This window comes from Oryctolagus cuniculus, chromosome 17 (assembly GCF_964237555.1).
Source record: "Oryctolagus cuniculus chromosome 17, mOryCun1.1, whole genome shotgun sequence".
NCBI lineage: Eukaryota > Metazoa > Chordata > Mammalia > Lagomorpha > Leporidae > Oryctolagus > Oryctolagus cuniculus.
In genome coordinates this window covers 66,584,063-66,611,498 of record NC_091448.1, presented here as the reverse complement: position 1 = coordinate 66,611,498, position 27,436 = coordinate 66,584,063, and the positions used below count along the sequence as shown (strand labels likewise).

Here is a 27,436-nt window from a genome sequence, read left to right as displayed (position 1 = left end):
AATATGTCAAGCATTAATGAGGAATTGATTACTATGTGGATATCTCTTGTGGTTAGACAAGTTCTGATGTATCCCCTCCATGTCCCAGGAGGCTGATTTTCTAGCTGATGTATGGATCATCTTCATTGCTTCTAATGGAGACGTGCATTGGTATCTGGGAATCTAGCCTCATCTGCCCATGATGTCAGCAGGTCAGGACCATGGGAAATCTCCTCTGGCCTCCTTCTCAGCATGTGCCATTCCAACCACTCCCACCATCTTCACAGAATTCCTGACTCTGGGGCTTTCCTCATATTGCTCAAGAACTGTGTGGTTGGTTTCTGTGTCTGTGGATGTTAGTGTGAGGGTGAAAGGAACCTTGGAGAGCAGGACAGGTGTCTGCTCTTGGTGGCATAGGTGACAGTCATAGATCTGAGGTGTTAAGTTATGTCATTCAGATGCACCCTGTAGATCTTGGCTGGCCTAGGAAGGGACACCAATGCCACATCCTCAGTTCTGGACCTGGAGAAAGGGTGAATAAGGTTGAGATTTTAAAGATATTTTTATCAAAAATTGGTGCACTGAAACAAGACCAATGTGTCTCCAGTTGTACAGAGGCAGCTACAAAAGTTCTGTAGAAAGACTGTTTCATCCAGAGCCAGCACTGTGGTGCAGTAGGTTAATCCTCCATGTGGGGTGCCGGCATCCCATATGGGCACCATTTCTAGTCCCGGCTGCTCTTCTTCTTATCCAGCTCTCTGCTGTGGCCTGGCAAAGCAGCAGAAGATGGCCCAGGTGCTTGGGCTCCTGCACCTGGGTGGGAGCCCAGGAAGAAGCACCTGACTCCTGGCTTTAGATCAGCACAGCTCCATCCATTGTGTCCATTTTGAGAGTGAAACAATGGAAGGAAGACATTTCTCTCTGCCTCTCTCTCTCACTGTCTGTAATTCTACCTGTCAAATAAATAAATAAAATTCTTAAAATAAGAAAGAAAGAAAGAAAGTCTGTTTCATCCAAGATGGCAATGTGATGGAGCTGGGTGTTCAGGCCATTTGAGATGAAACCTGTATGGGTGACTGTCAATTGCAGCTCTGTCACTGTTTTGAACTGTCACTCACATGGGATACAGGCAGCAGCTTTACCCACTAAGCCACAGTGCCAGTCCCCAAAATAACTTTCATTAATGTAAATTTTACTGAATGTAATTAATTTCAACAATAACAAAGTTTTACTCTTTTTTATTGTTACAATATCATTTAATAAAATTTTTGCAATGCTCCATTCCTGCTGACTACCTCCAAAGCATGGAATTGAGGAAACAGCTGCTGAATGCAGGAGACTGGGTGCCCAGGCTCATCCTTTTGTGGTTGACTGCAGTAACCAAGAAGATATTTACAGCTCTGCAAAGAAGGTAAAGGCAGAAATTGGAGATGTTAGCATCTTAGTAAATAATGCTGGTGTAGTCTACACATCTGATTTGTTTGCTACACAAGACCCTCAGATTGAAAAAGCTTTTGAAGTTAATGTGCTTGCGCATTTCTGGACTACAAAGGCATTTCTTCCAGCGATGATGAAGAACAATCATGGTCATATTGTCACTGTGGCTTCCGCAGGTGGACATACTGTGGTCCCCTTCTTACTGGCTTATTGTTCCAGCAAGTTTGCTGCTGTTGGGTTTCACAGAGCTTTGACTGACGAGCTGGCTGCCTTAGAAAGAACCTGAGTCAAGACGACATGTCTCTGCCCGAATTTCATAAACACTGGCTTCATCAAAAATCCAAGCACCAGCCTGGGACCCACCCTGGAACCTGAGCAAGTGGTAAACAAGCTGATGAATGGGATCCTGACAGAGGAGAAAATGATCTTTGTGCCGTCTTCTATACGCTTTTTAATGATATTGGAAAGGATCCTTCCTGAGCGTTTCCTGGCACTTGCAAAACGAAAGCTCAATGTTAAGTTTGATGCAGTAATTGGATATAAAAAGAAAGAATAAGTGTCTGGTCTTCCTGAACACTGATTCCCCACATTTAAGTGATTTCTCGTAACATTAATCAGTTTCAACGTTGGAAGTTCCCTTTATCCTAATTGTCCTTTTTTCTTCAGTATCACCCTGACTATTCTCATTTATCTCCACTTTTTGTTTATCTGAAACATGATTTCCTGTATCACAGAAATGACCATAGGAATTGACTTTACAGAAAATGAGGAAAAGGAACAAAAACAATATGACAGTAATTCCTGGGGGAAAAAAAAATTTTTTTTTTGCAATGCTTTCATTAAACCAAAGATAACTTCTGATTAATCTCTGCCACTTAATAGAGGTGGGTTCAGTTGCCGTATATTTGCAGGTTTAAATGATTTTTCCTCCTTGAAATTTATGTTTTCTTTATTTATGTATTCATGATTCTTTATTCATTCTAGCACTCCGTTTTCTACAGTACAATGTAGAAAGAAAGCCATGAAATTTTCTTTTAAATCCTTGCATTTATGTTTTCTTCCAGGAATGATTCATGACACCTCCAGATATTTCAAAGAGCAGAGAAAATTAATACATCACCTGCAGATTGTGTACTTTTAAAAACATATTTATTTTATGCATTTGAAAGACAGAGTCACAGAGAGTAACAGAAAAAGAGAGAGAGAGAGTCTTGCATCTGCTGGTTCATTCCCCAAAAGGCCACAAAGGTCAGAGCTGAGCCAATCTATAGGCAAGAGGCAGGATCCTTCTGCATCTCTCACATAGGTGCATGGGTCCACACCCTTGAGTCATCCTCCAGTACCTTCCCAGTAATATTTGTAGGAGCAGGATTTGAGGTGGAGAAGCCAGGACTCAAACTGGCACTCATATGGGATGCTGGCTCTGAGGGCTGGGGCTTTATCCCACTGTGCAACAGCACTGGCCCTGTAAGTGTTTTTTTTTTTAATTATTCTCAGGTTGCTGTCAGTTTTCTTTTTAGATTTATAATAATTTGTTAATAAAAATGGGAAAATAAAGATAAATTTTATTCTTAGGGAATATATAAAAACAAGACAAATGAATTTGTCATGACTATCAAGCATTGAAGTAATCTAACATAAGGCAATTTGGTCTCATCTTTCTGTTGCCATAGCAAAATACATATTATTTATATTTTTAAATGAGGCTTCAAGGATAATATTCGAAATTGGGGGTCATGATGTCAAATACAGTCATTATTGTTATATAGATGATGTAGTGGGCAGTGTTTCAGTACCACCATGGAAATAAACACTGAACATTCTGCAAGGGTAAGAGTTAGCTAGTGCTAAAACACAAATCAGTTGCATTTATTTTTTTAATTGTTAGAGTAATGCAGACCTTCATAATTGGGGGAGCTGACCTTGATTCAGAGATAGCATAAGGGCTGTGTGAGGAAAAAAAATCTATTGCAGGTTCTTTTATGTTTTACGTTTTTATTTAAAAATTTATTTTTTATTTGAAAGTCAGAGTTACAAAGAGAGAGAGGCAGAGAGAGAGAGAGAGTAGAGATCTTCATCTGCTGGTTCACTCCCTGGCTGCCCACAATGCCCGGAGCTGTGCTGATCTGAAACCAGGAGCCAGAGCTTCTTCTCAGTCTCCCACATGGGTTAAAGGACCCAAGGGTTTGGTTCTTCTTCTACTACTTTCCCAGGTCATAGCAGAGTGCTAGATCAGAAGTGGAGCAGCTGGGTCTAGAAATGGCACCCATATGAGATGTCAGCACTTTAGGCAAGGGTGTTAACCCACTGCACCACAGCTCTGGCCCCAAGATTTATTTATTAACTTATTTGAAAGGCAAATAGAGATATGGAAGGATGGGTAGTAAGAGATACCTTCCATCTACTGGTTCGTTCACAAAATGACCACAGGCATCCCATGTGGAGCACCAAGGACTCAAACGGTTCACATTGGGATGCCTGAATTGCAGGTGGAGGGTGCAGGCTTATCTGCTGCACCATAATACTGGTGCCTACTCTGTTCTCAAACAAATCTCTCTGCATTTCCCTCAGTCACAAATGCAGATTATAGTACAGAATTTCTCAAGGAAATTTCTTTGGAAATTTGATGCAGAGATAGAGTATCTGAGCTGGCTTCATAAACACTAAGTTAAGTCTGTAATGTCTCAATTTAAAATATTTTTTTCTCTGCCATAATTGCATTTACTGTGCATGGTGTTTTCCTGGAAATTCTTCTCTGTTCAATCTCTTCATAGCTTCCCTGATGGTTTCTTGTCTTTTTCCCTGAATACTTCTACATTCTTCTGAACATTGCTCATTCCAGAGTGACTATTGTCCCCCTTTCAGCCTCCTGTGCAATTGCCCTTGACATAGTCTGGCCTTTCTGAACAGAAATTCCTGTTTCCCTCCAGCTTGGGCATTTTTCACAGCCTTTATACCACAGGTTTGATCCCCTGTTGAATGCTTCTGTGTGGCTGTCCAAATGCTCAACAAATCTGAAATGAAATGGCATCCTTCCTTCTTCCTCCATATGCATGCAGAAGTTATACAACTGCCATTTTTTGTTATGTGACAGAGTTGACATGTTGACCAGGAGTGTTCTATCACAGGTGATGATAACATTTGAAGACCTGGCTGTGTACTTTACCTGGGAGGAATGGCAGAACATGAACCAAGCTCAGAAAATCCTGTACAGGGATGTGATGCTGGAGACCTACAGCAGCCTGTTCTCCTTGGGTGAGTGACACTCATCACATGCCCAGTGGTAACATTTTGTCACTATTTGACAAATAAGTGAGCACTATTAATAAACTTTATAAATGAGGGACAGGAATAGAATTTGAGTCCATGAAGAATCTGATTATATACCATCTGAGAAGGAATTCAAATTGGAACATTTGTTGCATAGCTCCTGGACCATGCTGTTCACCTTTAATTAACCCAAGATAGTGATTTCACAAAGTGTTACATTATTTCCATTACTAGGGCACTGCATGACCAAACCTGACTTGATCTTGAAGTTGGAGCAAGGAGCAGAGCCCTGGATGGGGGAAGAATGCTTACATCATAGCCTCCCAGGTGAGTGTGTACATAATGGTCAGGGAGGCCAAAGTAGAATCATTGCAGCAGATGTTGAGTGGTGGTCTTTCTCTTAATTTTTTCCAAGTCTTACTTCAGACACAGTTATTCTACAGTATCTATGGAGATCAGTATCTCTGGTAAAGGCAAAGGAAATGAAGTTTCATGTGTAAATCGGCAACTGATCAAAATCTCCAGAATTGCATATTATCACAGAGGAGTGTTTATGTAAAAAATGAAAGGAGGTCACCAGGAATGACAACTGCACAATGAGATAGAAATAAATTTTGAAGAAATTAAGCAGATTCTGGTCTGCAGAAACAAATTCTTTAAATTGCTTGTGAATGTATACCGAAGGTGGTATATTGGGACTTTCTGTAACTATTGTAGTTCTCAGAGGCTGAGGATATCAGATTTCCTTAGAAATATGGGGAAACTGTAATAGAGTGCAGATAAAACAGTTTTTCATTAGAAAAATCCCACAAATGCTGTTTCCCTGGGAAGACAGAACATGAGACAACCACAGATGCAAATCTTGTCCCTTAAATGTGATCCTGCTTGGAATACAGACACATTAAACTCTTCTCCACCTGCAAGAAAATGATCCAGCAAAAGTTTCCCATATTGATGTTTGAAATATCAGAGAAGTACAAAACAGACAATTTTAGAAAAATGAACTGGAATGAATAGGACAAGGAAAAATTGATTTCTTGGCAATAGCTGATTATTTTTACCAAACATATGTCCTTTCTTTAAAATCTTATATAGTTGTTTCACCTTTGTGAAAGGCAGAAAGTCAGTGAGAGGAGAAACAGTGAGAAAGAGATTTCCTATTAGCTACCTCCCCAGATACCTGCAGCAGTTAGGTCTGACTAATTTGAAGCCAAACGCCTGGCATTCCAACTATTCCAATCTGATGTATCACAGGGTCCCAAGCACAAGAACCATTATCTCCTGCCCCCTGGTATACATTAGTAGAGAGCTGTATTTGAAGCAGAGTATCCTGGGCTTAAATTGGCACTGTGTTTGGATGCAGACATTCCAAGCAATGACTTGTATTCATTTTGTTAATTCTATCCCTCTTAAATACAAGTAACTTCATTCCTTTTACATGAGTATGCCAGGAAAAAGAATTATATTTGATTTATTGACAGCACCATTTTTTTTTCTCACTTCAGTTGCCACGAAAAGGGATGACCTGATTAGGAAAAACCAGAAAAGTCAGGACAAAAATCTGAACCAGAATGTTATGAAAAACAATAAGACATCAACTCCCAAGATCATTGAATTAAGAAAAACACTTCGTTTAAGTTCAAACCATATTCCAAAACTGAGTATCAAAAAGAGAATCTATTCAGGAATGAAACCTGAAGAATGCAATGTATGTCACAATGTGTATCTGCACTGTGGGCCTGTTCAACTACAAACTGGAGAAAAATTTGATGCTACTAATGTGCCTGGGAATGCTCTCCAGATCTGTGAGGCTCTTAATCAACAGCACAAAAATCAGACTGTGCAACAGTCATTTGAACCAATCAGAAAAGGCAAAGTCTTCAAAAGGAAAAATATATTTTGTCAATCTGAGAGGCATTTTATGGTAGAAAGTAAGAAGTCAACTGCCAATATTGGCAAGACAACTCAAATAGAACATGATTTCCATAAAAATTCTAACCTCAGTATGCATCAACAAAGTCCCAGAAGAGAGAAAGTTTATGAATATAGTAGTTCTTTGGAACCTGTCATTGATCAATCACCTCTTAAAATAAATCATAGACCACATATAGGGAAGAAACCCTATGCATGTAAGCCTTGTGGAAAATCATTCAGTTATAAATTCTGCCGTGCAATTAATTATGGTACTCACGTAGTGGAAAACTCTCATGTGTTTAATGAACATGGAGAAGCCACTTACCAGAAGTCACATCTCATAAATCATCAGAGAATTCACTCAGGTGAGAAACCTTATGAATGTAATGACTGTGGAAAATACTTTGGTCAGAAGTCACACCTCATAAAGCATCAGATAATTAACACAGGGAATAAACTTTATGAATGTAATAACTGTGGAAAAGCTTTTGGCCTAAAGTCACACCTCATAAATCACCAGAGAATTCACATGGGAGAGAAACCTTATGAATGCAGTGACTGTGGAAAAGCCTTTCACTATAAATCAATCCTCACAAAGCATCAGAAAATTCACACAGGGGATAAGCCTTATGAATGTAATGACTGTGGAAAAGCCTTTGGCCGGAAGTTCCATTTCATAAATCATCAGAGAATTCACACAGGGGAGAAACCTTATGAATGCAATGACTGTGGAAAAGCCTTTCGCTGTAAATCAGTCCTCACAAATCATCAGAGAATTCACACAGGGAAGAAACCTTATGAATGCAATGAGTGTGGAAAAGCCTTTGGCCAGAAGTCACACCTCATAACACATCAGAAAATTCACACAGGGGTGAAACCTTATGAATGCAGTGACTGTGGAAAAGCCTTTCGCTGTAAATCGGCCCTCACAAAGCATCAGAGAATTCACACAGGGGATAAGCCTTATGAATGTAATGACTGTGGAAAAGCCTTTATGTGGAAGTCTTGTCTCATCCTACATCAGAGAATTCACATTGGGGAAAAACCTTATGAATGCAATGACTGTGGTAAAGCCTGTAGCCAGAAGTCAAACCTCATAACTCATCAGAAAATTCACACAGGAGAGAAACCTTATGAATGCAATGAGTGTGGCAAAGCTTTTGGCCAGAAGTCACACCTCATAACTCATCAGAAAATTCACACAGGGGTGAAACCTTATGAATGCAGTGACTGTGGAAAAGCCTTTATGTGGAAGTCATGTCTCATCCTACATCAGAGAATTCACACGGGGGAAAAACCTTATGAATGCAGTGACTGTGATAAAGCCTTTGGCCAGAAGTCACATTTCATAAATCATCAGAGAATTCACACAGGGGAGAAACCTTATGAATGCAATGAGTGTGGGAAAGCCTTTGGCCAGAAGTCACACCTCTTAAGGCATCAGAAAATTCACACAGGGGAGAAACCTTATGAATGCAGTGACTGTGGAAAAGCCTTTGGCCGGAAGTCCCATTTCATAAATCATCAGAGAATTCACACACGGGATAAGCCTTATGAATGTAATGACTGTGGAAAATCCTTTATGTGGAAGTCACATCTCATCCTACATCAGAGAATTCACATGGGGGAAAAACCTTATGAATGCAATGACTGTGGTAAAGCCTTTGGCCGGAAGTCACAGCTCATAACTCATCAGAAAATTCACACAGGAGAGAAACCTTATGAATGCCATGAGTGTGGGAAAGCCTTTGGCAAGAAGGCATACCTCATAAATCATCAGAGAATTCACACAGGGGAGAAACCTTATGAATGTAATGACTGTGGAAAAGCCTTTGGGAAGAAGTCACACCTCATAAATCACGAAAGAATTCACACAGGAGAGAAACCTTATGAATGTAATGACTGTGGAAAAGCCTTTCGCTGTAAATCAGCCCTCACAAAGCATTAGAGAATTCACACAGGGAAGAAACCTTATGAATGTAATGACTGTGGAAAAGCCTTGGCCGGAAGTCCCATTTCATAAATCATCAGAGAATTCACACAGGGGAAAAGCCTTATGAATGTAATGACTGTGGGAAAGCCTTTATGTGGAAGTCACATCTCATCCTACATCAGAGAATTCACACGGGGGAAAAACCTTATGAATGCAATGACTGTGGAAAAGCCTTTCTTAAGAAGTCATCTCTCATCCTACATCAGAGAAGTAATACAGAGGAGAAACCCTATGAATACAATGACAGTGGGAAACCATTTGGTCACAAATCAAGCCTCATAAGTCATCAGAGAATTCACACAGCATAGAAAGATTATGAATGTAATGACTGGAAAAGCCTTTCTGAGTAAGTCAGCTCTAGCACCCACATCAGAGAATTCACACAGGGGAAAAACCTGATGAATGTAAAGACTGGAAAAGTCTTTACCCATAAGTCAAACCTCAAAAGGCATCAGAGAAGTCACACAGGGGATAAACCTTCTGAATGCAATGACTTGGAAAAGCCTTTGGCCAAAAGTCAAGCCTTGTAAATAATTAGAGAAGCCATACAGGAGAAACCTTATGAATGTAATGACTGTGGAGAAGTTTTCTTTGCAAATTTCTATGCAATTCAGAGCTCAATGAACATCAAAGAAGTCACAGGAGAGAAAATTTATGATGGCAATGACTGTGCAGAAGCCTCTTCATATGACAAACATCACAAAGCATCAGAGAATTCACATGGGGAGAAATGTCATGAATAATGATAGTAGAAAGCCTTTTGTTATAATTTTCAACTAATAAAACATCACAGAATTAACAGGGAATTTTCCACACAATTGCCTTTTTGTGCAAGTTCCTTTTCATTAAATAACAGAATCCATCAAGGGAGAACAATAAGATTATAGTCAGTGTGGATATGCCTTTGGTGCCAATTATACCTCATCAAGCATAACAGAATTCACATGGGGAAAATCTTATGAATGTAATGACTCAAAGTCTTTTACCATAACTTAGCCCACATTGCACATCATCAAATTCATACAGGGAAAAAAACCTTTGAAAGTAATCTTGTGGAAAAGCCTTTACTTAGAAGTCATAGCCCACAAGACATCAGAGAATTCACATGGGGGAGAAATCTTATGAATGTAATGAGTGTTGGAAAGCTTTGCCAAAATCTCAGGTACAACATTAGAGAATTCACAAAGTGGAGATCTCATGAATGAAATAAATGTGGGAAAGCTTTTTGTCATAGGTCATACCTCATAATCCATCATCTATTTTGAATGGGAGAGACTTTGAGAATATAATAAGGGGTTGGCTCTGTGGCTCATTTGGTTAATCATCCCCCTGTGGTACCGGCATTTCATATGGGCACCAGGTTCTAGTACTGGTCACTCCTTCCAGTCCAGGTCTCTGCTGTGGCCTGGGAAGGCAGTGAAGGATGGCTCAAGTCCTTGGGCCCCTGCACCAGCATGGGAGACCAGGAGGAAGCACCTGGCTCCTGGCTTTGGATCGGCATAATTCCAGCTGCAGCAGCCATTTGGGGGAGAACCAATGTAAGAAAGATTTTTTCTCTGTCTCTCTAACTCTATCTGTCATAGAAAGAGTGAGAGAGGTAGGGAGGGAGGGAGGGAGGGAGAGAGAGAGAGAGAGAGAGAGGGAGAGAATGTATATATTGAATGTGGAAGAGTTTCCCTTCAAATAATGTAAGTATTAGGACAAAATTTTCTGCTGGAAATCACATCTTATCCAACAGGGACGCATGTAACGGAGAAAGCTTATAAATATTAATAGTGTTAAAAAAGCATTTGTCACAAATCTATCATACATCAGAGAATTCAGATGGGGATTTCTTTTTTTTAACTTTTATTTAATAAATATACATTTCCAAAGTACAACTTTTGGATTATAGTGGCTTTTGTCCCACATAACCTCACTCCCACCTTCAACAATCGAACCTCCCACTCCCTCTCCCATCCCATTCACATCAAGATTCATTTTCAATTATCTATATACAGATAAATTTAGTATATACTAAGTAAAGATTTCAACAGTTTGCACCCACAGAGAAACACAAAGTATAAAGTACTGTTTGAGTACTAGTTATGCCATTAATTCACATAGTACAACACATTAAGGACAGAGATCTTACATGGGGAGTAAGTGCACAGTGACTCCTGTTGTTGATTTAACAATTGACACTCATAAATAGATGTCAGTAATCAACCGAGAATCTTGTCATGAGCTACCATGGCTATGGAAGCCTCTTGAGTTCACCAACTCTGATCTTTTTTAGACAAGGCCATAGTCAAATTATAGGTTCTCTCCTCCCTTCAGAGAAAGGTACCTCCTTCTTTGATGGCTCATACTTTCTGCTGGGATCTCACAGAGATCTTTCATTTAGGTCACTTTTTTTTTTTGCCACAGTGTCTTGGCTTTCCATGCCTGAAATACTCTCATGGACTTTTCAACCAGATATGAATGCCTTAAGGGCTGATTCTGAGGCCAGAGTGCTGTTTAGCAGGACATCTACCATTCTATGAGTCTGCTGTGTATCCTACTTCCCATGTTTTATGGTTCCCTCCTTTTTAATTCTATCAGTATTAGCAGACACTATTGTTTATATGATCCCTTTGACTCTTAGACCTATCATTACGATCAATTATGAACTAAAAGTGATCACTTTGACTAGTGAGATGGCATTGGTACATGCCACCTTGATGGAATTAAATTTGAATCCCCTGGCATGTTTCTAACTATACCATTAGAGGTAAGTCCAGTTGAGCATGTGCCAAACTGTACCTGTACTCCCTCTCTTATTCCCACTCATATTTAACAGGGTCACTCTTCAGTTAAACTTAAACACCTAAGAATAATTGTGTGTTAAATAAAGAGTTCAACTAATGGTATCCAGTACAATAAAAAAAAAAAAAAGTAATAAAGTAGTAAGATTTCCCTCGAAAGTCAGGACAAGTGATGATCAAGTCATTGTTTCTCATAGTGTCCATGTCACTTCAACAGGTTTCCTTTTTGGTGCTCGGTTGTCACCGATAAGGGAGAACATATGATATTTGTCCCTTTGGAATTGGCTTATTTCACTCAGCATGATGTTTTCCAGATTCCTCCATTTTGTTGCAAATGACTGGATTTCACTGTTTTTGACTGTTGTATAGTATTGTATAGAGTACATGTCCCATAATTTCTTTATCCAGTCTACTGTTGATGGGCATTTGGGTTGGTTCCAGGTCTTAGCTATTATGAATTGAGCTGCAATAAATATTAAGGTGTATATAGCTTTTTTGTTTGCCAATTTCATTTCCTTTGGGTAAATTCCAAGGAGTGGGATGGCTGGGTTGAATGGTAGGGTTATATTCAGGTTTCTGAGGAATCTCCAGACTGACTTCCATAGTGGCTTGACCAGTTTGCCTTCCCACCAAAAGTGGGTTAGTGTCCTTCTTTCCCCACATCCTCTCCAGCATCTGTTGTTGGTAGATTTCTGAATGTGAGCCATTCTCACCGGGGTGAGGTGAAACTTCTTCTTGCCCAATGGGTTTGGCTATAACTTCCAGTACTATATTGAATAGCAATGGTGAAAGTGGGCATCCCTGTCTAGTGTAATGAATGTGGAAGACATTTTCTGGGAATTCAGGCTTGTATGAATATAGAATTCACAACAGGTCATATTGTTTGAATGCTGTAAGTATGAACATTCCATTAGCCAGAAATTAGACATCAACAGACTTCAGAGAATTCATAAAGTGAAAAATCAATGTAATGAATGTGAAAAAAATCCTTCTGCTATAAGTCAGTCTTCTATTCACACGAAGAGGCTCAGAAGTGAGAAAACTTGCAAAAAAAGAAAAGTTTTATACGACCAGTCACCTCTAGATGGTAAACTGATAACTCACACAAAGGCATATGAATGTAATGGAATTGGGAGTACCTTTACTGTAAAGCAAATTTCCAGAAAACAAGATTACATTTACAGAAAAGTCTCTGAAACTGTGAAGTGTCTGGAGGAATTGTTTTTTTGGAATCACACCTCAGCAAGTGTGATGAATTGCCATGAAGACTGGTTAACCATTCTTGAGAGATTCTTTCTCTTATACTACCTTCATTTTTTAGTTTCCCATTATTATGAATGGAACCAGACAAATGAACTGTGTTTTCATGTATAAAGTTTGCTGACAAATATTCAACACTTGCAGCAGTTGATACAACAGTTATTTCAACAGTTTTTTGAAATGCCGTCTTAATCAATTATAAATTTATTTGTTGTACATTAGTTTTGATGTCTGTGCATGATTTTTGCCCAACATTATTGTAGTGCAAACGAGTGATGTTGATATAGGGTAAGTTAGATAGTTTAAGTTCATGATCTGGAAGCCACACTTTACCCACCCTATGCTCCTATATCCATCTACCTGTCAGTCAGATAACCCCTTCTCCAGGAAATATTTCTCCTTACCCAGAACATGGAGGTGGTACCCTGTGCTTTCTAATCACCTATAAGTTTGGGTAAAGAGGAGGTGGGATCTTCTCCTGGAGCAACAGCCAGCAGGGCATGAAAATCACTTTCATCTTCTCTGGCCCACTCTCCAAAGAAAGTCCTCATGTGCCTCTGTATTTTCTTCACTCAGAACTCAATTTCCACAATATTGCTAAGCTCTCACCTAAATACGTGTTTTTATCATGGAAACTATGAATATTATGTTTGAAAAAATTTACATATGTGCTTATGTTGAAGACTTTGAAATGAGTTAGCGTGGGTTTACCATGTAACCCTGGCTATAATCACAAGTGCCAATAAAGTCACTCATGTCACTCAGCTCCATCACTTTCTAATTCATGACCCTGGACTGCCTCTCTGAGCCTGTTGGATCTCCCCTCCTGCTCAGTGAGGCCTCAAATTAACTAGTTACACACTGCTGAGAGATGGAATCATCACAAAAATGTGGAGATAGCATGGACCATAACTGGAAACAATCCTTGGTCCAATGTAGGCTTTGTTCCTAGTCTGCCCCATGAGATCTAGCCACTACCTCCACACCCACTGTCTGCATCACTCATGGAGAAGCAGGGTTCTTCATGGGGACACAAAACATGATACCTTATCATATTCCTAGGACACACCATTGACAGTTCATATTCTACAACTGGTGGATCACATCCCTTTCAAAATTCTGACCTATATACTCCTTTACTTTTTTTCCCACTAGGTTATATGAATCTACCTCCAGTACCTACACCCCCTCAGACTATTATCAGTGGAGGAGACCAGCACAACACATCCTCTTATTCAGTATATATGGGAGAACTCATGTCAATGCGAGGTAAAAGTTGCTGCCTTTCTCAAACACTGATCTTGCTAGAGGCTTTGTTTTGGCTGTACCCTGGTAAGGTTAATTGCAATCAGAGGTTTCTCTTTTTTTCTGCAAGACTCCTATATGTTAGCATTAATAGGGTATGATTCCTGTTATAGGGTTGGAGCTCCCATTACCCACCACTATCGTCTCAGACAGGATGTGGCCAAAGACTGCTCAGCGGCTTTTTAGAGATTTTTTTTGTTTTGTTTTACTGTTCAATAATACATGTCAGGAATTCCCACAAGAGATTGCTTTTGCAGACAGCTAAGCTATGTGCTAGAGATGGTTATCTACATATGCTTAGGTGTCTCAAGGAATAACCCTATTACTGCAATTTCCTGATTTTATGATGTAAAAACAAAGTAGAGCTGGGAATCAGGGTTCACTTGGGACAGGATTCCAGTCAAGTTTGCACGTGTAATAAGTTCTGTGTCTTTTTTCCCGAATATCTCATGTGTGACTTCATTTTATTTGGTCTCTTTTCTGTAACATTTGGTTTCCTGACCAGGAAGTTGAATGAGCTGGCCCATTGTGCCATTTGTACAGGGGACAAATAGATCAGAGGTGACCACTGCAGGACAGATGACTAGACACCATTTCCAATACTTTTGGAGAGATTCCTCCCTATGCAAAAGCTTGCTGTCACCCTGACCACTGCTGCTCATTCAGACTCACAGAGACTTGGGGCATTTGGACCTGGAAACACCAAATGAGATAAGAATCACCCGTCACCAGAGTCTAAGACATGCCTGACCCTATGGGTGGATGGCAGACTCTCCAAGAAATATTTATTTTAGGTTTCAAGATGGGACTCACCTTTAGAGGGAGGGAATGTTTTACACTCTGAAAGGTGTTTGAATGTATGGCTGCTTTTGCATGCATTGGCAGTTTGAATCTGTTGTCCCCAGTAGAAGCTATGAGTTATGAGTGGGCCTGAAACTGAAGTTCTCTGGTGATCCTCATATGGTCAAGGGTAGTTGGAGTCACATTCTGACATTGCTACAGTGAATTATCACCTAAATTCCAATAAGGAATGTGCTCAAATAGGCATCTGGCTGATCTTTATTGGAGGCACAACTCCCTTGTTTATCCTGTGTCTACAATCATAGTGTGGTTGCATAATGGATGGGTCCCTTTCTGTGTTAGACATGTTAAAACATTTTAAAACAGGTTTAGTGAGGATTATGGAATCAAACCAATCTGTGCTACACTTAGAACCTTGTGTGGGTTTGAGTGGCCCACTTTCAGTATTGGCTGGCCCTCAGAGGGAATGAAACATGTTGCCATAGATCAAATAGTCTGAAGAGTCCTTACAGAACATCTCAGATACCCATATCAATTTCCCTAGATCAAATCATGGCTGTCCATGGCTTCTTTTGGTCTGGGATCCAAAACATTCTCACTCTGACTCTAGGAAAACCCTCACCAAAGATTTTCCAGGGCAAAACAATGGAGGACAAAGTCCTGCCACACTCTTACCAATTTCAGTATCCATGCTCCACTAGCAGGGCTTGTGGACACCTAGCCACCCCCAGATCTGTCCGAAGCAATTCTACCTCCTATGGCTCCATGTCTCCCAACTCCCAGTAAATCAATGTCTCTGGGCATCACAGAACAACCTTCTACTAGCCCTACAGATACCATTGAGAAAGACAAGGGCACCCCCTGTCATTGAAGCAGATGGCAATGTTCAGCCAGCAGCTGTCATGATCTACAATCAGGTATTCAACACTACCAACCTTTTAAATTGAAAACATCATATACCCTCTTCCTTGGAGTAACTGCAGGCACTTTAATTTTATTTGAGACCATTTTCCAAACCCATCATCTAACATAGAGGGACTGTCGCCAACACCCCCGACCCTGTTCAATACTGAAGAGAGATGGAGAATTCTCAAGGCCCACAAATGGACTCAAAAACAGTACCCAGCTTGGACATTCCATCCTGACACATAGGTCCCCCAGGTTGTTCCTAGCCAGGCTCCATACTGGAAACTTTACCAGCCAGAAGAAATAGTCCTCCTAGACCACTACTGAGAGATACTCTTGAGGGGTCTCTGGGTGGCATCCAGAAAGCTCACCACACAGCCAAAATTATAACTGTCATCCAGAAGAGTAATGAGGCACCAGAAGATTTTTATGAGTGGCTAGTTGAGGCATTCAGATTTATTTCCCTTTCAACCCTGAAGCCCCAGAAAATGAACAGAAGGTCAGCAGCACTTTTGTGCTCAAAGTGCGCCTGACATTCATCAAAAGCTCCAGAAACTCAAGGGCTTTGCAGGCATGAATGCTACTCAGTTTCTGGAAGTGGCAAGCAAGGTCTATGTTAACTGAGACCAGAATTATGATCCGAGGCAGGTGGCACTTAGCCTGCTACACCCCTCTCCAAGTACCAGAACTCTGTTGCCCTGCACCTATAGTAGCAGGGAGGATCAGAGCAGGGGCCCATTGTGTATCTTTAGTGCTGAGGCTTGTCATGTCTGGTACTCTCATGTTCTGGCCATTGCAGTGTTTGACACAGTACGAGGCACTTGGCAATTTACATGAGATTTGAGTGGGGATTCATTATACTAACTTTAACACAAAATGAGAAGGCTTAAAAGTTGTTACAAAATTGTGCTGGTGGCAAATGACTGGTAGGAGGAGGAGGCTCATGGGGACTTGGTACCTTGTCCAAAAGGTGACAACAGTGGCTCATCTGGGTCTATAGCACACTTGGTACAGACATGTCTTCTTCAATCATGGCTTGGAAAAATCAGAGTATCCAGCAATAGCAGTTTTAGATTATTTGTGAGTAGTGAGGGTTTGAGGATGCCGACCCTGGATGCTCTTGACAGGGGGAACTTAACTGTAACAGGGCTGGCAGAGCTCCATCATGTCACTGTTGTCTACCACCTCTCCCTCCATGTTCTGTAGCAGTTAGAAGCCACCAGTGTGTCCAGGGTCTGACTGAACTGGTGTTCTTTCTCTAGGCAGAAGGCACCATCAGCAGAGTGGGAGGATTCTGGATCCAGATATGTGGGAATAGCACTTTTTATGCCCTGCTGATGTGGGACAGCCATCCCCATGTGTGTAGCCCTGATCTCCTATCTTCTGCTGAGACTGATGACAGTTGATCCCTTAGTGCTGCCTATTGTGTGCTGAGACTGCGGTGACTGTTCCTCGCCACCGCTGGAGAATTAGGCAGGCTGCCCACAGCATACCTTGACCGAGGAGGGGAAGTATGCCACCCACCACTCAGCCTTCCCCAAACCTGGGGGACAATCAGGCATGGTGTGGAGCCCAGTCGAAGCAGGGTCTCACTTTATTGTAAAAGGGAGGTGTATATATAGCTGAGGTACAGAGCAGATGGTACAGAGCAGATGAGCAGATGCGGGCAAGGGGTGGGGTGTTGAGATGCAAAAGTGTCTTAGCCACTCCTATTATACCACCTTAATGATCCTTAAGCAGAAGCGCCCTGGGGCTGGGGTGTTTGCTACCAGGGATTTGAAACTTAAAGACAGATTTTCAAATTTGAGGCAGGCTCAGGAAGTTCCTCTAGGCCTCTCCGGATTCAGCCTCCCCCACACTGAGACTGTGTAAATTTCTCCCATTCCTTAATATGACCCTGTGGGGGTGAGTGAGCATGTACACTTGGTGTGTCTGTGTTTGGATCATGGGTCTTTGGGCAGTCAGCACTGACCGCAGTATTGGGCAATGGGCCTGCAATGAATGCACCAGACAGATGAATCCTGTGAGTGTGGCAATTTAACTGGTGGCCACCCAATGCCAATTGGGTGAGAAGCTGCCTCTTTGTGGACCAGGGAGGTGAGACGTGGACTTTTTCTATTTAGCTCTCCCTCTGACACTTCTATTGGCTAAGTCACCCTTCCAGGTGTCTAGCTCCTGTCATCCACCTGTCTTTAAGGCTGTCTGTGCCTCTGACCAGATGGATAGGAGCTCTGTAAGGGGAAGTGTATAGTGATTCTCTGGAGCTGTGTGATGTTGAGAGATTTTTCTGCCAACTTCAAAGAGGGCTGGCCTCTGACAGCTGGTGGCTGTGGAGTTTCAAATGATGAGCTGAGGCACAGCCCTCTTCCTTTGGAGAGAGTTGCTGGATAGCTCCAACCAGTGCTTTTTATTATTTAATCTAGTGTTCAACTAGTAACATAACAATTAGGAATGCACAGCCAGACTAATCACTGTAGAAAAATAACAAGCAGGCACAAACAAGAGAGATAAGTATCGTCTGACATATGTAGAGCTTTTTGGGGATGAGAGAATGCAAGATTCTCTCCATCTCTCTCTATCTCTGTCTCTCTCTCTTCCCACAACCATGCCTCTAAAATAATTAAGGGCCAGAGCTTGGTACAGTGGGTTAAGTCACTATCTGCATTGCTGGAACCCCATATGGATGTCCATCCAATCCTGTACAGCTCCCTGATTATGCACCTAGGAAAGTGGCAGAGAATGGCCTGTGTCTTTGAGCCCCTGCAACTATATGGGAGACCTAGAGGAAGTTCCTGTTCCTGGCTCTTGGTTCAGCCTGGCTCAGCCTCACCTATTGCAACCTTTTGGGGAGTGAACAATTACATAATCATCTCTCTCTCTCTCTCTCTCTGACTTCCAAATAAATAAGTAAATATTTTTAAAAGGCCACAAATGTTTTGCATTTGTTTGATGTTGCTTTTACTTTCTTTTTGTTATGGATGTATTTTATTTGTAAAGCAGAGCTGAGAGAGAGAGAAGAGCAGAGCAGAGCAGATAAAAGAAGCAAAGCTTGGAGAAGAGAGGGGAGGGGAGGGAAGGAAGGGAAGAAGAGAAGAGGTTAGGATTAGAAGTGAGGGAGTAGGCACCCAAACCAGTTCTCATACAGGATACCAGCATCACAGACAGCAGCTTAACCCATTGTGCCACAATGCCAGTGCTTTGATGTTGTGTTTTCTTAACTGTAATCCATGAGTATCATTTTCTTTATGGACCGCCATAAAAATGTTTCTATGTTTTGTTTTATTGAATATAAAATGTATTCTATTAATATAGAAATAATTATTTTAAAGTCTTGACTTATCTCACATGTATTGATTTTGTGATATTCTCCATTATAATCGTAATCATTCCAATCAACTTCATAGAGACAAATTTGACCATTACAAACAATATTTTGTGGCCATTTACATTTCAAGCATCCTGTCTTACTGACAATTTGTCTTATGATTAACTGTTTTTATAGAATAAAAATTTATTATCCTATCAAGTTTAGAGTTTTTGCCTTATAAACCACTTTTCCTAAATGACTTCATATTTTTCAAAAGTATTCATGCTGCCTACTGCTTTTGTCATTTATTTTTCCTGAAAACTATGGATAAGAGTGACAATTGAAAACCAGAAAGATTGTGAATGGGAGAGAGGAGGCTTGTATTTGGGGATTTAAACCATGGAAATGGCCTCATGAATAATGGACAACCTTACTGTGTTAATCAAGTTAAACTATGTTCCATAATCTGTATATATGAAAAACATGAAACTTGCATACCTTAAATACAGTTGAAAATCCCAAGTTTCCAGAAGAATTAGTTATTTAGCCTAGATTATTACTTCAGCACCAGTGGTCATTAAATGGAAAGTCATTGAATAAAATTTACACCTAAATTAACACAATAAGGTCTTGTACCTAAATACCATTATTTCTAGAGTGGCTTTCAGGGCACAGAAGTTTTAATCATTATGATAACCAATTTTCTAATAATGTGCTATAAGTGTTTGGCTCTGGATAGTTAAAGATAAATATTTTTCTGTTGTAGAATTTCATAGCTGGAAGATACACTGAATGACCAGATGTAACGTCAAAATAATCTGGGGTTGGGCTGGCGCCACGGCTCACTTGGCTAATCCTTCACCTGCGTTGCCAGTACCCTGGTTCTATTCCCAGTTGGGGTGCCAGATTCTGTCCCAGTTGTTCCACTTTCAGTCCAGGTCTTTGCTGTGGCCCAGGAAGGTAGTAAAGGATGGCTCAAGTGCTTGGGCCCTGCATCCACATGGAAGACCAGGAGGAAGCACCTGGCTACTGGCTTTGGATTGGCACAGCGTGCTGGCCATAGCAGCCATTTGTGGGGTGAACCAATGGAAAAGGAAGACCTTTCTCTCTGTCTCTCTCTCTCCCAACTCTGCCTGTCCAAAAAAAAAAAAAAAATATCTGGGGTTGGTGTTAAGCCACTGCTCGCAATGCAGGTATCCCATATCTGAGTGTCAGTTTGAGTTCTAGATCATCTGTTTCCAATACAACTCCCTAGTAATGTTCCCAGAAAGGTAGAAGATGGCCCATATGGTTGAGCTCCTGCCACCCATGTGGGAGACCTGGATGGAGCTCCATAATCCTGGCTTTGACCTGGAGAAATGCTAGCCATTGTGGCCATTTGGGTAGTCAGTTAGCAGATGGAAGAGAGATTTCTCTCTTGTTCTGTCTTTCCATTTAAAATTTATCATACTTCATAAGTGTGTTAGTATATTTGTGTCCTTTAAACCACATTAAAGACATGGCTATTATTTTACAGAAAAAAGAATAAAATTTGTAAATGCCGTTTTCGAGTGGAATTTTTTTTTCCACTCCATTTTCTTTCTTTTTTTTTTTTTTTTTTTTTTTTTTTTTTTTTTTTTGACAGGCAGAGTGGACAGTGAGAGAGAGAGACAGAGAGAAAGGTCTTCCTTTTGCCGTTGGTTCACCCTCCAATGGCCGCCGTGGCCAGCGCGCTGCGGCCGGCACACTGCGCTGATCCAATGGCAGGAGCCAGGAGCCAGGTGCTTTTCCTGGTCTCCCATGGGGTGCAGGGCCCAAGCACCTGAGCCATCCTCCACTGCACTCCCTGGCCACAGCAGAGGGCTGGCCTGGAAGAGCGGCAACCGGGACAGAATCCGGCGCCCCGACTGGGACTAGAACCCGGTGTGCCGGCGCCGCTAGGCGAAGGATTAGCCTAGTGAGCCACGGCACCAGCCATCGAGTGGAATTTTAAAAAAGATTCTCATTTAGCACATCTGTGTGAGAGATGCTTTATGTTTTCAAATTTTTCTTTCTGTAGTTTCAGATAATGTGAAAACCCTCGTTCCCATGCATTTTCCTCATCAGTGGCTAGTATAAGTTTTTAATGTTATGGGGTGATTTTATTAAACACATTACACTGTACAAGCATATTTTGCATTTACAGTGTATTTTATTTCTAGATTTTCAGCATGTATTCTGTTCCATTGCTTCAGCTTGCTTCTGTGTTGTCACCATTGCTGAATAATCTTGTCTAACTCTGTACATTCTTAGTTTCCTCTCAAATCTGTTTGATTTATGTTCATTCTTATATTACCTTCCTTTATGTACCACTCTTGTATTACCTATTTAATTTAATTTTTTCTTCTCTAATTCATTTTTACTGAATTCTAATTCTTTTTCTTTTGGGTATTTACATAGTAATCCAATTATTATTCATACTTGAATTGTTCTGATTATGACAAATTTGTTCTTTTTCAATCTAATATTTTATTTATGTCAGATCATTTTAATGCTATATATATTTTTGTTGTTGTTTAGTAATAATGTCTTTCATGTGTCTTCACTTTGCTTTTTTATTCTCTATTGCTCTGTGTGTGAATTGCAACTGTGCCTATTCCATGTTCATGTTGGAGCACAATGGCTCTATGCTGTTTTATGGGGAGGCTTCTGTGTAGGTTGTTAGGAGACAGGCAGGGAAGAATCTTCTGGCATCATATTTTAAAGTTTCATATGAGCTTATGAATTGTACTAAAACATGGCTCTTCTCTATTTTCTGGAAGCTTCCTTTCTGCTATTTTTTCATCATATGTTAGAACTTTCTCTTTACCTTGATTTTAGTTTTGCCAACATTCACATTGGATTCTCCTCCCAGTGGAGCTTCCTCATTGTAGATCTCTGCTCGGAAACAAGTGCATGTGCTTATGACTTTTGTGAGTTACTTCTTCCTAGGCCCCACCAGCATCAATGAACCTTACAGAAAACCTGCTACTCTTTAACACATCTTAGCTGATTTCAGCTTTTCTCTTAAAGGCATCCCATCAAATTTCTCCTCAGGACGAAGACTTCACTTTTCTTGGAAATTTTGGATCTTGGATACTTCTTACTTTAAAAAAAAAAAAAAGAATTGTGGTTATGTGTATTGGCCATATACATATTTAGTCCCTTTAGGGATCTATTTACTGACATAGAAAAACCACTTTGAAATAATGATCTTGATACCACCCTCCACATATTCTACTATGGCCCCAGCCTCATCAGGTTTTCCTTCATGGGAAATAAACTAAAAATTCAGGCAGGGGCTCATGGTTTATTAATAAAATAATGCCTTCAAAGACTCAGTGGGCCTTGTGGCACTTTGGCTCCAAAGAGTACCTTGTTACAAGTCATTTTCATGACAGACACAAGCCATCTTTTTATTACTTCTCTCCTGGTCATGATACTTCATCTCAAATTAATGGAAATGCCCTTAGCACAGTGGAAAAATGATAGTAAGAAATATTTCCTTCAATGTGGTCTTTAAACTAGAGCACACTATTTTCTTTAAAATTCTTACTCAGTTTTTATATCAAAGTCTCATGAAATTGATTGCTTCATGCTTGGGGTTTGAAAGCAAATTTTCCCATCCTAGAAATCATCACATTGCTGAACACTATTTTTTTTACTATTATTTAATGGAATCATCTGCTTTCACACTATTTCTATCTACTAAATAAAAATTTTACCAAATATTTGACCCTGCATAGAAAAATCTTTTTGTTTTAATCCTCTGAAATTAGTTTCCTTATTAATCATCACGTTTCAAGACTTGTTTTGTCTTTGCTAACCTTTCTTTTCAAGGTACTCATTCATGATATTCTTTGCTGGACAGGGGAAAGGAGGTCCTGTGTGGGTAATAAGTCACATCTGGAATATCAGAGACATGGTAACATCAAAGTATGCACGTTCTACAAACCACTAGAAGAGTAGCTGATTTGATGTGCAACAGATTAACACACCATTTGGGATGTCACATACAACTGCAGAGTGCTGAGGATAAGTCCCACCTCTGCTTCTCCTCCATTTTCATACCAATTCTAGTGGGAGGCAGATGATGACCATACTCGGCCTCCCCTCGTGGTCATCGCATTTCCCTTTTTTCTCTCTGGTCTTTTCCTTCTCTGCCTCTTCTCATCTTTCTCGCTGGGGCGCTCTGCAGTGTGACACGGACGAATCCTCTTCCTCACCGGGCCCGCGCCTTTCTTCTTCTGCCCACGGTGCTCCATTTCTCTCTGGCCGCCGCCGATACTGCTGCACAGCTGTTGTCGGTGCCTCGCTTTTTCCCCGACATCATTCCTGCAGCTTATGGCCCAGGCCGCCTTGGGTCTTTCTGCTCAAGGTTACCACATCCCTCTTTAAAAATTCTGCCGAGAAAGAGAAGATGCTTTACCCGACTCTTTGTTGCTCTTTCAAATAAACAAATATAAAAATATTTTAAGGGTTCATAAAATTAAATTAAATATATGATTTTATTTTGGTGCAGTAACAATTTGGAATTCATAAAATGCATTTTTAGCTTACACACTTTCCATATATTAAAAAAATGTCTTTTTTGCCAAAAAACTATACCAAAGTAAACTCATACTTTTAAGTCTCTTTCCATGTACTTTCCAAATCTCCCCATGCTTCACCCACTGCAATGTAGGGCAGCCACAACTGATGTTCCCATCCAGGCAGTAGACTTACATTCTGAATATTTATGGAGCCTGAAATAAATTTTGATGCAATTTTAATTTAGAACTAGAGTGAAAAGTTTAGAATACAGTGAGAGTGGACATGAGTTTTAAGTACTCTTTTTCTTTCTTTTTTTTGTGTGTGTACATTTTTTTTAACTTTTATTTAATGAATATAAATTTCCAAAGTACGGCTTATGGATTACAATGGCTTCCCCCCATAACGTCCCTCCCACCCACAACCCTCCCCTTTCCCACTCCCTCTCCCCTTCCATTCACATCAAGATTCATTTTCGATTCTCTTTATATACAGATCAGTTTAGCAAACATTAAGTAAAGATTTCAACAGTTTGCTCCCACACAGAAACATAAAGTGAAAAATAATAGATGATTTTTTAAATGATGATGAAATCAGATCAGACCTATTGTCATGTTTAATCCCAGTGAGAGTCAAGTTGGGAATTGATAATTTCTTTTTTTTTCTTTTTTTTTTTTTTTTACAGAAGATCAGTTTAGTATACATTAAGTAAAGATTTCAACAGTTTGCACCCACATAGAAACACAAAGTGAAATATACTGTTTGAGTACTCGTTATAGCATTAAGTCTCAATGTACAGCACATTAAGGACAGAGATCCTACATGAGGAGTAAGTGCACAGTGACTCCTGTTGTTGACTTTACCAATTGACACTCCTGTCTATGGCATCAGTAATCTCCCTATGCTCCAGTCATGAGTTTCCAAGGCTATGGAAGCCCCTTGAGTTCTCCGACTCTTATCTTGTTTAGACAAGGTCATAGTCAAAGTGGAGGTTCTCCCCTCCCTTCAGAGAAAGGTACCTCCTTCTTTGAAGACCTGTTCTTTCCACTGGGATCTCACTCTCACAGAGATCTTTCATTTAGGTTTTGTTTTTTTGTTGTTGTTGTTGTGTTTTTTTTGTTTGTTTGTTTGTTTGTTTTGCCAGAGTGTCTTGGCTTTCCATGCCTGAAATACTCTCATGGGCTTTTCAGCCAGATCCGAATGCCTTTAGGGCTGATTCTGAGGCCAGAGTGCTGTTTAGGACATCTGCCATTCTATGAGTCTGCTTAGTATCTTGCTTCCCATGTTGGATCACTCTCCCCTTTATTTATTCTATCGGTTAGTATTAGCAGGCACTAGACTTGTTTATGTGCTCCCTTTGACTCTTAGTCCTTTCATTATGATCAATGTGAACTGAAATTGATCACTTAGACTAGTGAGATGGCATTGGTACATGCCACCTTGATGGGATTGAATTGGAGTCCCCTGGTATGTTTCTAACTCTACCATTTGGGGCAAGTCAGCTTGAGCATGTCCCAAATTGTACATCTTATGTTTAACAGGGATCACATTTCAGTTTAATTTCAACACTTAAGAATAACTGTGTATTAATTACAGAATTAAACCAGTCATATTAAGTAGAACAGACAAAAAAAACTACTAAAGAGGGATAATGTATTAATTGTTCATTAACAGTGAGGGCTATGCTGATCAAGTCACCGTTTCCCATAGTGTCCATTTCACTTCAACAGGTTTCCTTTTTGGTGTTCAGTCAGTTGTCACCGATCAGGGAGAACATATGGTATTTGTCCCTTTGGGACTGGCTTATTTCTCTAAGCATGATGTGTTCCAGATTCCTCCATTTTGTTGCAAATGACTGGATTTCATTGTTTCTTACTGCGGTATAGTATTCTAAAGAGTACATATCCCATAATTTCTTTATCCAGTCTACCGTTGATGGGCATTTAGGTTGGTTCCAGGTCTTGGCTATTGTGAATTGTGCTGCAATAAACATTAGGGTGCAGACCGCTGTTTTGTTTGCCAATTTAAATTCCTTTGGTAAATTCCAAGGAGTGGGATGGCTGGGTGGAACGGTAGGGCTATATTCAGGTTTCTGAGGAATCTCCAGACTGACTTCCATAGTGGCTTGACCAGTTTGCATTCCCACCAACAGTGGGTTAGTGTCCCTTTTTCCCCACATCCTCGCCAGCATCTGTTGTTGGTAGATTTCTGAATGTGAGCCATTCTAACCGGGGTGAGGTGAAACCTCATTGTGGTTTTGATTTGCATTTCCCTGATTGCTAGTGAGCTTGAACATTTTTTCATGTGCCTGTTGGCCATTTGGATGTCCTCTTTTGAAAAATGTCTATTGAGGTCCTTGGCCCATCTCTTAAGTGGGTTGTTTGTTTTGTTTTTGTGGAGTTTCTTGATCTCTTTGTAGATTCTGGTTACTCACCCTTTATCTGTTGCATAGTTTGCAAATATTTTTTCCCATTCTGTCGGTTGTCTCTTCACTCTCCTGACTGTTTCTTTTGCAGTACAGAAACTTCTCAATTTGATGCAATCCCAATAGTTGATTTTGGCTTTGACTGCCTGTGCCTCCTGGGTCTTTCCCAGAAATTCTTTGCCTGTGCCAATATCTTGAAGGGTTTCTCCAATGTTCTCTAATAACTTGATGGTGTCAGGTCGTAGATTTAGGTCCTTCAGTCTCCCACTGGGTTGCCAAAGTTATGGAATTGTAGCGTCTCTGGAGAGTACTCACATGAATTCCGTGAGTTCTCTCCCCCACCGTCTCTTTTTTCACAGTCTCAGTTCAGTAGCACCACGAATTTACTAGGTCTTAATCTCCTGTTAATTTGCCCCGCCCAGAGTCAGGTTTTTCTGCTAGGCTCAGGGCTGGTGCAGACCTGAGGTTGCTCTGCTTATGACGTATGTCCAAGATGGCGCCTGCTCTTTGTCTTGATCGCCCTTGAGAGGTGAGAAGAGAGAGAGAAACCCGTGTCCGTACCAGTCACCTTTTTTTTCTCTCTCTCTCTCTTCCAGTTAGCCTGGTGAACTTCCCCCCCAGGGGTCGTTCCCTCTAGTCTCCTCTCTTCACTTGCCTGCCGGTGTCTTGGACTATTGAGGTTCGGCTCACCTCGCGTTCCAGTGATGGTGTGTTGAGTCTGCCGCTGGTGTCCCGAACTGTGGGCTCCCATGCTCTCCACGCAGGTCCACTGTGAATCACGCATTCCGGAAGAGTTTCTTCTGCTGTTTCCTCCCCTACTCTTCCTCGAACCTGCAGTATCTCCACTTTTATTAAACTGTCTCTCCCCGGACTATCAGTGTGCTCCCTTCCTATTACGCCATCTTGCCTCCTCCCTATCCAACTGAATCTTTTTAAAACCCTTGGAATATGAAACTTGAGTTCTCATTTCTTACATGTAAAACACATCAGATATTCCATGAAGTACATGCCTTGACCAATCCCTGTAACTAATAGCTCAATGAAGATTCGATCTTCCTAAGTGTCTTCTAATAACATTCTTACGTTTTCTGAGAGTCAAGATATGAATTTACACTCAGGCTATGTAAACTAAACAGGACTTCAGCAGCGAACAGAAATTACACATCAAGTATACACATACCGAAAAGTAAACAGTACAAAGAGATGAACTTTACTGTAATTATTTCTAGAAAGAGAAAATTATCAGCATGTCTATTTCTCAAGTGGGGAAGAGAGGGAAGGAGTAAGGAGAGGTCATGGCAAAGGGGCCATGGAGAGAGGGGACAGTTAGTTCTCTGAAGGCACTTAGCTCACTGGCCAGGCACAGGATAAGGGGTCAGCAAATGACCATGTATGGTACATCCGTACGTTGGAGTGAGTCCTCTATAAGGACATAAACAGTATGGTCAGAACCAAGAAAAACACATCAGGTATCATTAAGGCCACGGTAGGTTTGTTTGGAAGATCTACTGGAATCAAATCATTTT

The 27,436-nt window shown here is 40.7% G+C and overlaps 1 protein-coding gene and 1 pseudogene across 4 annotated transcripts in view; both read left to right on the top strand.

Annotated features, from left to right (window-relative positions):
- The first annotated feature begins 1,270 nt into the window (after positions 1 to 1,270).
- On the top strand, positions 1,271 to 26,954 carry LOC127485305 (estradiol 17-beta-dehydrogenase 11 pseudogene; annotated as a pseudogene).
- The window catches only part of LOC138843228 (dynein regulatory complex subunit 3-like), a 65,200-nt gene continuing 42,311 nt past the window's right edge, over positions 4,548 to 27,436 (top strand). For 2 of the 4 annotated variants that reach the window (XM_070061711.1, XM_070061709.1), the window contains exons 1-3: positions 4,548 to 4,671; positions 4,921 to 5,013; positions 13,795 to 13,908. In XM_070061711.1, coding sequence (XP_069917812.1) covers positions 4,548 to 4,671; positions 4,921 to 5,013; positions 13,795 to 13,908 — 331 coding nt within the window. Of the gene's footprint in view, positions 4,672 to 4,920; positions 5,014 to 6,191; positions 12,861 to 13,794; positions 13,909 to 27,436 lie in introns of those variants that run through there. The other 2 variants (XM_070061708.1, XM_070061710.1) reach the window with 2 other exon arrangements.